The sequence below is a fragment of the Pezoporus flaviventris genome, unplaced genomic scaffold (assembly GCF_033815535.1).
Source record: "Pezoporus flaviventris isolate CSIRO_AGI_PZ_B2104156 unplaced genomic scaffold, CSIRO_AGI_Pfla_v1 ptg000070l, whole genome shotgun sequence".
Classification (NCBI taxonomy): domain Eukaryota; kingdom Metazoa; phylum Chordata; class Aves; order Psittaciformes; family Psittacidae; genus Pezoporus; species Pezoporus flaviventris.
In genome coordinates, this window is record NW_026892618.1 from 6,449,365 (window position 1) to 6,461,990 (window position 12,626).

Genomic DNA, 12,626 nt, shown 5'->3' on the forward strand with positions numbered 1-12,626 from the left:
GTGTCTGTCAGGGGTTGATACTGATCCTGTTCAACATCTTTGTCAGCAACATTGACAGTGGGATTGAGTGCACTCTCAGCAAGCCCTCACCACATCAAGCTGTGTGGTGCAGTCAACACACTCGAGGGAAGGAGTGCCATCCAGAGGGACCTTGACACACTTGGGAGGTGGGCCAGTGCCAGCCTCATAAAGTTGAACAAGGCCATGTGCAAGGTCCTGCATCTGGGTCAGGGCAATCCCAGGCACAACTAGAGGATGGGCAGAGAAGAGATTCAGAGCAGCCCTGCAGGGAAGGACTTGGGGGTATTGGTTAATGAGAAACTGAACATGAGCTGGCAATGTGTGCTTGCAGCCCAGAAAGCCAACCACATACTGGGCTTCATCAAAAGGCGTATGGCTAGCAGGTTGAGAGTGGCGATCCTGCCCCTCTACTCTGCTCTTGTGAGACCCCACCTGGAGTAGTGGATCCAGCTCTGCGTCCCCCAGCACAACAGGGATATGGACCTCCTTGAGCAAGTTCAGAGGAGGGCCACATTGATGATCAGAGGGCTGGAGCATCTCTCCAATGAAGACTGGCTGGGAGAGTTGGTCTTGTGCAGCCTGGAGAAAAGAAGGCTCCAGGGAGACCTTATAGCAGCTTTTCAGTACCCTACAGGGAGCCTACAAGAAATCTGTAGAGTGATTTTTTACAAGGGCACATAGCAACAGGACAAGGGGGAATGGTTTTAAACTGAAAAAGGGTAGATTTAGATTAGGCATTGAGAAAACATTCTTTACTATGAGGGTGGTGAGACACCGGCACAGGTTGCTCAGAGAAGTTGTGGCTGCCCCATCCCTGGAAGTGTTCAAGGCCAGGTTGGATGGGGCTTTGAGCAACCTGATCTAGTGGAAGGTGTCCCTGCCTATGGCAGGGGGGTTGGAACTAGCTGATGCCTTCCAACCCTAACCATTCTATGATTCTGTGATACCCATTTGGCACCTCTCATTACAAGCTCAAGTCTTCTGTCTCTTGTCCTTCAACCATGCACCACTGTGAAGTGTCTGGCATGGTCTTCTTGATATCCTCTGTAGGTATTGGGAGATTGCCGTTAATTCCTGCCACACAAGACTTTTCTTCAGGCTGAACAAGTCCAGGTCCATCAATTTCTCCTCCAGGGAGAGTGCTCTCTTGCCCTCCAGGGCAAGTGTTCCGTCCTCCTAACTGTCTTGGGTGTCATCTGCTGAACTTGCTTCAGTTCATCACTGCCTTTCTTGTACTGATGGGTCCAAAACTGGATGCAGTATTCTAAAAGAGGTTTAACAAATGCTAGTAATCCTTTCCTTTGAACTACTGGCTAGGGTCCTGCTATTTTACAGCCGAGGCTGCAGTTGGCCTACAGTGCCGCCAGGGCACGCTGCTGGCTCACATCCAGCTTTCCATGCACAGGGTTATGACTTTGAGAAGGGCTCCTCACCATCTAGTCATTTCCTAACCTTTATTTTTGCCAAGGTTCTTCCAATTCTTCCAAGGTGCAGAACTTTGCTTTTGTCTTTATTCAGTTTCATAATGTTCCTCTGAGCCCATTCCTCCAGCTTGTCTATGTCCCTATGAATATCTGCTCATTGCCCTTGAATGCATCAAGTAGCATAAGACAAGGAAGATAAACTGCTATTATACATTCTCTTAGAGAAAAAAGTTGTGATTTTTTAGTATTTGCCATTTCATAATAGATTAATTTTTAATAATTTAATGATGCATTCATGCAACTGAATAATAATGTAAATGATAATGAAATATAATTCTGCTCGCATTAACTGAAAGTAAGCAGAAAACAAACAGAACAACCAAAGAAGGAATACATTATAAGCATTCTGTAAAAAAAAAACCCGCCAAAACATGTTGTGGTATCCACAAACTTGTACACACAAAAATACTGTTGCCCAGAGGGAAGAGAAGAGAATGAGGAAATACTCTGCTTATTACAAAGCATCACATCTGGAGGCAATGGCTGTCCACCTCAAATGGGCATTGGTCTTGAGATATGGAGGAAGCTGTAGAAGCAATCATTATGCATTCTTTCCTTGAAAGTCTACATCATCCTGATTTGTTGTTCAAGGAGCTGTTATATGTGTTAGGTGATCTTTCTTAACCCAGCTCTCCTGCATCCTTGTGCTGAGATGCCACAAACCCTAAAGAGAGATTAAAACACCCCAGAAAACCCAGCTGACCTTCAGAAAGTGTGGAGGGGGGCAGACGATGAGAGCAGAAATACTGAAAGTGATCCAAAGTCACCTCAGTGAAAGGAATGAACAGACCAAAAGCCTAAAAGGCAACCACAGCAGCTTTGGAGAGGTGAAGGAAGTGAAGAGGTTGAGAGAGTCTCAGAGTTCAGAGATATGTTATGGAGCCTGAGAGACTAGAAAAGAGCCTGCAAAAACCTCTGAGAAGACAGAGTAGTCTCAGAGATGGTAAGAAAATGGCATAAAGCCTGCAAATGTGAAGGATAAAATAGACTAGCCTCAGAAAGGTGGAAAAAAGCAGGCAAGAAAGACACCCAGAGCATAGAGTAGCCTTGGAGAGGTGAAAAAAAAAAAAAAAGCAAACAGAAGGAATGCTGAGAAAGCAGAGAGTAGTCTCACACAGACCAAGAAAGAAGGAGAAATGTTGAGTCCACTGAGAACAGACGGTATGACTGGAGAGCCACAAAGTAGAAGCCAAACTGATATAACTGCACTGCAGGTACAGTATATAGGACAGTGAAGAAATAAGCAGAGAGGCTCAAAAAGCCTCTGAAGACAAGCAGAGTAGCTGAGTGAGAGAGTCCCATAGGGAGGAGCTTGAGGTGGGTTGAGAGGAGAGAGGAAGGAGCCTGTGGCAAAGCATGACCATGTCTCTTGACCTGTGGTCTTTAATAAAACAGGCATTGAGCACTATTGGCTCAGGCATCAATCTCCAAGAAATGCAAATAAATAAACCCTCACTAGCAGTTAGTTTGAACAGCTGACCACAACCCTTTAAGCCCAATAGCCCAGACAGTTATTCAGCCACCTTATCTGTCACGTATCCAAACCGTACCTCAACCATTTTCTACGGGGAACTGTGGCAAAGAGCTTGCTTAAGTCCAGGTGAACAACACTCACTGCTCTCCACTCATTCACATGAATAGTTGTCTCACTGTAGAAAGCTATGAGGGTGGATGGGCATAAGTTGCCCTACGTAAACCTAAGCTGCCTTTTCCCAATCAGTTTCTTATCCTTACTTATACTGGAAGTAGTTTCTGTGAGGAATTACTCTGTGATCTTCCAGGGGCAGAGAGCAGGCTGACGAACCGGTAGTTCTCAGGGGGCTCTTTCTTTCCTTTAGGGGGAGATGGCTGGGGAGAGGGAAGGTGTGCTATATGCCTCTTCAAATCATCAGGAACCTCCCCTGCTCATTACAACCTCTCAAAGACACGAGCAGCTTTGTAGTGACTCTCGTCAGCTCCCTCAGCACCACTGGCTGCATGTCAGGTGGACCCACGGACTGTTGCTTTCCATGTTCCTCACTAGTTTCAACACCAGCTGAGCTTTAGGCTTTGCAGATTCCACCCCACCATACCCAGGCAATGGCTTTATTCCTCCAGAGCAGCCCAGCCCCACTTCTGCTTCCCCTTTGCGCTGTCAGCCTCCATCAAGAGTTCTCTGTTCATCCATACTGGCCTTCTGCCAGGCGTGGTAGACTTCCCACACATAAAGTGGACCTTTTTTGTGCTTTGAGAAGGTGGTAGTAGCTACTCTTCTTTCTCCTGGGATTATTTTAGCCTCCATACTTCTTTCTTCTCTCCTCCAAGGTTATTCTCTGTTGCTCTTTATCCTTTTTTAGCAGCTGCATGCATACTCTGCTGGTGCTTTCAGAATCTCTGCTACTTTCTTGTTATTGTTAAGGACTCTGGTGCATTCACTATGGTTATTTCAGGCTTTCTAACAGTTTTTTTTTTGCTCTTTGAGGCTACTCTGTGCCCTCTGAGTCTTTTAAAGATTTTAGTTAATTTTCCATTCTTTGATGCTACTTTTCGGGGCACTTTCAAGCCTTCTGCCCTTGTTTTTTTTTGTCTTTTCTGAGGCCGCCTTTTGTACTACTGTATACTCTGGAGCTCCTTTAGTATCTCTGATACTATTTTCTTATTACTGAGCCTCTTTGGTATTCCCTGCAGTTCCTTTTGCCTTGTCTGTTTCTATCTTGGCCTCTTGGACACTGATACATTTTGTTTCCTTAGGTACTTACAGGCTTTCTTCCCCTGAGGCTGCTTTATGTTCCTGAATATCTTTCAGACTCTCTGTTGCTTTGATAGCTTCTGGTTGCCTCCATTGTTTTATCTGGGGATTTTTCAGACCATCTTCTACTTTGCTGGCATTTGGAGGGCTATTTGATCTTTCTCTGTATCAGTGTTTAATAAATTTTCATGGTTTCTGAGATGCTTTTCTGTGTCCTCTGCATGTCTTTCAAGCTTTCTAATACTTTGTCCTCTCTCCAACTATTCTGTATTCTCTGGGATATTTGCCTATATTACCAGGCTGTCAAACACAATTTTCTGATCTTTGGGGATCTTTCACACTGATTTCTGTTTTATTACAGTATTGTTCTGAATAAGGATGAGAGAGGATATTGGGGGGGATCTTTTCAGACATGCAAAAGCTTCAAGAGCTTGGACTTCAACTGCTGTGGAGTTGGAATAGATTTCTGTGAGTTATCTTTTGGAATGTTTGTTGTCCCCTTTTGGTTTTGGTGGTAGTTGGAGTTATAAAAGAAATAAGCTCAAAGAGGCACCTTTTAAAAAATCCTTTATTTTTATATTATCCTAGTAAAAATCTTTTATATAAAGGCGAATGTAAGTATTGCATAGAAGAAACACTGGTGCAAACACCACCTGGTGGGAATGGCATGTTGTTTCTTGGTGTCTACTATCTACTGCACAACAGATAGCTAGCCCATAGGCAAACATCTCCAGGTTTCCCCATGCCAGGTACAGGATGAAGCTGCTTAACTCTATGGAACAGAAGTTACATCAGAATTATATGTTCCCTATTCCATATTGCTCCCAAGAACCATCTGCTGGGAAAACACCATTTTCCTCCTTGCCTTTTCTACACTTGACATTGCCCTCAAAAGACCATGAGGATCAGTTCCTCTGACTTTTGCTTGCACCCTTCCTATGAGATTGTATTATTTCATGCATACAAATGGGGGGTGGACACAGGATAGGAGAGTTGGCCTAACATGACCACAGTCCAGGAATTCAATGCATGACAAATACAAGGCATCTTCTGTCATCCTGGAGACATCTGTGCCATTGTTTTTATCATCTCACATGCTACTCAGCTGTGGGCACTTCTTTTGGGTGCCGTCCACCTGGGCTTCCTATAACTAACAGCCTTGGTACCACCAGGAGGGAACAGAATTCACTGCTATCACTTTAACAGCTTTCAAATAGAGCTTCTTCAAGCTGTTCTCCTACTATGTCTCTGCCTAAGTTCTGCTGTAGCTTCCAAGCATGAAGCACAGTGAGACAGTGGGTATGCTACAGTCTGAAGGACCACCCAGAGAAACAGCACTTTCAGACATTTGAACTGTGCTTTCATGAATTAGAGATACAGAGAGGTATGCATTTATACAAATCAATAGTTGTGTATATTAAAAATACTTTTACTCAGTATCTGTTTTTATTTAAAAACATGCTAAAAACTTATATTTAAATAATCAGCATGACATTTGGGGAAAACACACAGACAGCCACCCACTAGCATAAGCAAAAAAAGTGCATACATACATGAGCCAAAGCAAGCTCCCTTTGACCAGTTTACAGGACAGTTAGTGTCTTCTCTAACAAACTGACTGACACAGACTCACACTTTCCAGAGCTGTTTTTTGTCACCTGGAAAATGGCATTACTTTTCTGCTCCTTTCAGGATGTCTGTCATCACCTCCCACATCAGAGAGTCAGGTAGAGACACAAATTAGCCCTGTTCTTGACTTCCTTCCTGTAGGTGGCTTCATGGAGATGTACATATGAAGCTTTTGTAACTATCTCAATACTGTGCTTAAAATAGCAAAAGTAGTCATTAAAAAAAGATTTCAGGATCTATGCTGCTAGATCATGAAATGGAATGAAGCATTCTAGAAAAATAAGTTTGGATGGAAGGCAAAGTAGCTGAGTTTGCAACTACACAATTCATCTCTGAATTACTCATAAACATTTTTTATTTCCTTATTAATTTCACTAATATATTTTTACCATTTTTTGTACAAAAACTGACTGCAGATTAAAAATTAAGATGTGGCAGGTACCACTGTGCGACCAAAAAGGACAGAGATGATGAACCTGCTCAGGCCTGCACCCTGCTCTTTTTGAACACCAGAGAAAGCTAGAGAAAACTAAGCACCTCTGCCCAAAGAGAAAATGCAGTGGAGCCATCAGATGAAAATTGTCCTGTCTTTTCTTGCAAAAATGGGAATGCATTTTAGCAACTTCGGATACAGTCTTACACGTAGCAGCAAGTACAGTGGGCATCAGAGCCCCTTCTTCAACATGGAACATCCATCTCCGGTAGGGCTCAGATGCTCCTGGTCCCAATTTTTGTTAGAAATGCAAGTAAAACTGGATTCAGTTTCTGTGCTTTCCCTCTGCTTTTTCCCTGATTCTTTTAAAGGCAATCCGATTGAAATAGCTGAACCCATATGGCATTGTCTGATTCAGTGGGAAACAGCCCTGTGAAACTTTGGGCATTGTGCTCCTATGGGCAAGGGACATACTCTCAGAATAGTAATCTTCTTCAAATTAATCTCTGTCTCCCACACATTCACACTGCTTCCTGTCATACTGATTTCACAGGAACTTAAAAAAGTGACACATAGGCCACGCAAAACACTGTTGTTGCGAGATGCATGCAGGACCTACTAGGAAAATGAATGGGACTAAAAACTCCCAGATAAGAAACAGCTCTTTCAGCCCACAAGGCTGAATGACACAATGCAAAATGATATCTTTTAAGAGTTTAAAGTTTAAATATTCAAACTGGACATTAAAAAACCTTGTTTACCAGAGGAGTAGTTTGACATGTTATGGCTCTGAAAGGCACAAAATCTCCATCCTCTACAGGTTCTGAAACTCAGCCCAATAATTTCATTATAACCCCTATTTCACATAGATGACAGTAACCCTTTGAGAGTGACACTGGATAAGGTAACCTCTGAAGGTCACTTCTGACTGCTGCTAATACAAAAAACAGTAGTTTTTTCAGAGTAGCAGTGAGCCCTGACTGGACTTAAATAAGAACATCCTCTGAGCCTTTCCTTCTTGTTTCACAAAACTTCAAAAACCTGGAACAAAGGGTAAAATGGGGGCTGCTTGCAATCAAACAGCATTAAAGCTACAGAAATGTATGTTTAAGTTTTCTGACAGGAATGTTGGTAAAAATATGCATTGCAGTGAACTCTGCACTATACCACTGGATGGACTTTGCAGTCCATCAGCAAAAACCAGTTCTGTACTGAAGGTGTGATGACACATACTATCCGTGAGTTCTGTTTTGGAAATTGCCCTTTTCCTGCATCACCTTGTTGCTATTAATCAAACAATCTAAACCATCTTTTCCAGCTCAGGGAGACAGCTGTCATCTGCCTGAGGAGACCCCTTCCATGAAGGGCACGGCATGACATCAAACTGCCATCTCCTTCCCTCATACCCAGCAGCATGCCATGCCTTGGGCAAACTTTTTGAAACAGACATCACAATTGTGAAATCTGTTGTCAACTAGCCAGTAGCCCAGACTGCAGTCTCCTTCCTTCATGTCAGGGAGCAGTGAGTTGCTTAGTTAGTACTTTCAGCTTTCATAGTAGCATGATGTCAAAGCAGCCAGACACTGCTTTGGGTGAGTAAAGGCATTGGAACTTTGCCTTACAGGAGTAGGAAGTTCACCATCTGGTCCAAAGGAAAGACATTGCATTCCATCTGAGGATGTAACAAAGGTGGTTCCTTTGTTACAGTAAGGACATCAAGACCTTGGTAAAAGGTAGATGATGCCTCCCCATGGACTTAAAAAAAGTTATGTCTTTATTTGCTTGCACCGTCAACTTTGAAAAACATGCCTTCTAGAGATCGCACAGTGATTCCCAAATTAATGTACAATAAATGTGTAGAACCAAACCCAATAAGAAGTTATAAGTCAGGCTACTAAATTCTAAGCTATATCCATCATAATAATCATCATCATCATTATCATAATAAAAAAGTATACACCATAAGGTACAAGAAGCTGCAAAGCAAAGCAGCTCCAATTCCTAGGACTCTCAGAGTGGCTTTTCTGAGTCTTCCAGTAAATTAGGCAGGAGGGTTGAAAACTTAATGGAAGACTTTGAAGACTTCTGCCTTGAAGTTGAACACATGTAATTTTTGCACATACAGCATGGATTAGTAGAGCAAAACATTTTCTTAATGTTAAGAACCATTCTTATGATTTTGTGTAGAAAATCCATAGTTTTGGGGAGTTTCCCCTGTCTTTGGCAAATAAATGGCAAATGTGAAAGACAAAAATGAGTCAGCAAGTTGTGTCTGGACAAACTGGACAAATAACAACAAAGTAGATCAGTCAATGGGATGGATTCCTTCAGCAGGGCTAGGCTTGGTATTCTGTCATTCCTTTTATTCATTTTTATGATGAGACAGAAGGGTTGATGTGATAATGTTTCAGAGGTTTTAGGCATCATATTTTTTGCCAGTCCTGTGAATCTGCTGGAAGAGTGTCATGGAGAAGGCCATGCCAAGAATCTGAAGGGAAACAAACAATAAAAGCTTCAGTATGGTGAGGCTGCCAAATCTTCACTGCCACCTCTGTTCATTCTCCAGCTTTAAAAGTCATTCTACACTAGCCATATTTCTCAAGTTTCACTACTGATCAGTAAACTTGGATGTATGTTGTTCAGGCACATGGTGAAGTCTGGAGATGCATCTGTCAGAGCACAGATGGAGGCAAAAAGCTCTCAGGGCTCTTTGTCATATGTACAACAATTTTTTCAGAATATACATATGAGTCACTCTTCTTTTTCACCCAACAACTTGTGCTTGTTTAGCCAGATAACTGAAATGTAACTGAAATATCAGATTCAGGTATTCTCCCCGCAAAGTACAACGGTGATACAATAACCTCAAAATCTTAACAGATTATGATGGTACTTAGGCGTTTCTTCTTTAAAACACATTAACCTACTCAGTGGCTATAAATTTACTAATTTTGGCAACTTCTAGAACTTGCTTCCAAATTTAAAAAAAACCAGTTCCCTAAGGGGCAGTGTAACAAATGGTGGAACATGGGAACCTCGGAGTGGTGTTCTGAAGTCAAAAGGCAGGTAAGCAAAACCCCACTGTAGCATGCCTTCTTTGTGGGACTGACTGACCTGCTTCCTTTCTGAATAGATGGCCATACATGAACTCACAAAACAAATCTGTAATTTTTGAAATCATGATCAAACTCAAAGTGGTTGAGTACCAATTTTCACAGAGCAGAATCAACAATGCTGATGGCAAATCAAAGGCATGTTGACAAACATCATACCAGTATTACCTGCATTATGAGGATGCATATCCCGATCGAACCAAGGACATGCTTATTCTCATCAAACCAGGTCATAACTCTCTCATAACATCCCTGAAATAATGATGAAAGAAGAAAATTGAAATCCCAAGGTCACATCTTCTTTCACATGCATTCTGTCTGTTTTCTTCCTTCCCATGTCTCCCTAACCCTTGACCTGGGCAAAAGCAAGCCTTACCGTTTTCCACACCAGTTCAGTAGAGTTCCGTCCACAGTCTTGGGAGTTTTCCGTACAACATCGGTCTGGGACAGTGTTTTCTCCCAGCACTGGGTACCAATCCGTAAAGTCATTCACACCACAGCATTTCATCTGTGGCAAAAATAAGGATTCATAAATTAAGTAGCACAATTCATGAATCACAGAATCATAGAATCAATAGTTAGGGTTGGAAAGGACCTTAAGATTATCTAGTTCCAACCCCCTGCCATGGGCAGGGACACCTTACGCTAAATCATATCACCCAAGACCTCGTCCAACCTGGTTTTGAACACTGCCAGGGATGGAGCATTCACAACCTCCCTGGGCAACCCATTCCAGTGCCTCACCACCCTAACAGGAAAGAATTTCCTCCTTATATCTAATCTAAACTTCCCCTGTTTAAGTTTTAAGCCGTTACCCCTTGTCCTGTCACTACAGTCTCTAATGAAGAGTCCCTCTCCAGCATCCCTATAGGCCCCCTTCAGATACTGGAAGGCTGCTATGAGGTCTCCACGCAGCCTTCTCTTCTCCAGGCTGAACAGCCCCAACTTCCTCAGCCTGTCTTCATACAGGAGGTGCTCCAGTCCCCTGATCATCCTCGTGGTCCTCCTCTGGACTTGTTCCAACAGTTCCATGTCCTTTTTATGCTGAGGACATCAGAACTGACCACAATACTCCAGGTGAGGTCTCACAAGAGCAGAGTAGAGGGGCAGGATCACCTCCTTTGACCTGCTGGTCACGCTCCTTTTGATGCAGCCCAGGATACGGTTGACTTTCTGGGCTGCAAGCGCACACTTCCTGATCATATTCATTTTCTCATCAACCAACACCCCCAAGTGCTTCTCTGCAGGGCTGCTCTGAATCTCTTCTCTGCCCAACCTGTAGCTGTGCCTGGGATTGCTCCCACCCAGGTGTAGGACCTTGCACATGTCATGGTTAAACTTCATAAGGCTGGCATCAGCCCACCTCACAAGGGTGTCAAGGTCCCTCTGGATGGCATTCCTTCCCTCCAGGGTTTCAACCGAACCACACAGCTTGGTGTCATCGGCAAACTTGCTGAGGGCGCACTCAATCCCACTGTCCATGTCAGCGATGAAGATGTTGAACAAGACCGGTCCCAACACCAATCCGTGAGGGACACCACTCGTTACTGGTCTCCAGCCGGACATTGAGCCGTTGACCACAACTCTTTGTGTGCAGCCATCCAGCCAGTTCTTTATCCACCGAGTGGTCCATCCATCAAATTGATGTCTCTCCAATTTAGAGACAAGGATGTTGAGTGGGACAGTGTCGAACGCTTTGCACAAGTCCAGGTAGATGACATCAACTGCTCTACCCCTGTCCATCAGTTCTGTAGCCCCATCATAGAAGGCCATCAAATTGGTCAGGCAGGATTTCCCCTTAGTGAAGCCATGCTGGCTGTCACCAATCACCTTATTGATTTTCATGTGCCTTAGCATGCCTTCCAGGAGAATCTGCTCCAAGATTTTGCCAGGCCCAGAGGTGAGACTGACTGGTCTGTAATTCCCTGGGTCATCCATTTTCCCCTTCTTGCACAACTGCAAACTTTTACTGCCACTAAAGTACTGTATATTTTCAGAAGGGCTGCCAAACATTTTTGTATGTTAACGTGCTTTGTGCTCAGTGATCACTAAAAGCAAATACTTGACAACATTTAGAAAAAAAACAAACAAAAATAACAGTCCCATGCCCAAGGTATGTTAGCCTTCTTGTCACAAATACATGAACCCAAACACCAAAACATTAGGTAATCTGCCCACGAGTGCTGAACAGCAAAAGCCTATCTGCCAAGGCTGCAGTTCTACCTATGCAGATTTTGCTGCTTCTCCGTTTCAGTTCGTTTCTGCGCTTGTGGTCGGCACAGAGAACCTCAGAGAAAGGTAAGCATCTTTCACCTTATAGAGTACACTTTGATACTGGATTTCACCATATTCCCTGGATGCTCAAGAGTGCAAAATCAGAAATCAAAGTCTGATTTAGCCATCTTTTAGCCTTGGCACAAATGCCGAAGTCAACAGACTGCAGCAACCTTCTGGACAAACTGTGGGGTTTTGTTTGTTTCTTTGTTTCTTTTTGTTTGATTTTGGTTTTCGTGTGAGGTTTTGGGGTGTGGGGTTTTTTTGTTTGGTTTTTTTTTTTTTTTTGACTGGATGGTTGTTTTTTGGGTTTGTTTTTTTTTTTGTTTTGGGGTTCTGTTTGTTTGGGTTTTTTTTTAATTGAGAAAATATGTTACCTCTGCTTGAATGATATTCCATGCATTTTTCAGTCCAACATTATTTTCTGAATTGTATAGCTTCATACCTTCCTTCAAATCTTTCTTTGCACTTTCACTGACCTGTATGATGTAGAAAATACACAAAGTCAATGCACTGCAGTTCAGAGGGAAGGACTAAATGGTACAGACTTGCATATAGAATGTATCCTTCTCACTTTCTCTCACCACAAACTTAACACGAGTAGAAGAGCTCCATCATAGCTTCAATACTCTCACAAGTCAGTGGGACCTTTCAGCACCTGCCAAATCCTAGTTTCTCCCTCAGATTGCAAAATACTGGATTAATTCTCATGAGATAGGAGACCAAATAGCTTCCTCTCTACTAAGAGACCACCATACAGTCATCATTTGATACAAACTAACTGAAAAGTCATCAGCAGAAACTTGCTGACATTAATTTTGCGAGAGAGAGCTGTTGGCAATACCACACAGCAGCCTCTCCTGCCTGTAACCTATGGCCTACTTTAATTTGCTGACATCATAAAACCAGAGTTTTATGAAACCTCTCAAGCTTAACATAGTTAT

At 43.0% G+C, this 12,626-nt stretch overlaps 1 protein-coding gene across 3 annotated transcripts in view; it reads right to left on the bottom strand.

The window, feature by feature from the left end:
• Nucleotides 1-4,783: 4,783 nt before the first annotated feature.
• Nucleotides 4,784-12,626, bottom strand: part of TSPAN9 (tetraspanin 9) — a 157,525-nt gene continuing 149,682 nt past the window's right edge. For all 3 annotated transcript variants that reach the window (XM_061472229.1, XM_061472228.1, XM_061472227.1), the window contains 4 exons: nt 12,060-12,161; nt 9,785-9,916; nt 9,577-9,660; nt 4,784-8,783 (listed from right to left, as the gene is read on the bottom strand). In XM_061472229.1, coding sequence (XP_061328213.1) covers nt 8,712-8,783; nt 9,577-9,660; nt 9,785-9,916; nt 12,060-12,161 — 390 coding nt within the window. In that variant the 3' untranslated portion in view covers nt 4,784-8,711. The remainder of the gene's footprint in view (nt 8,784-9,576; nt 9,661-9,784; nt 9,917-12,059; nt 12,162-12,626) is intronic.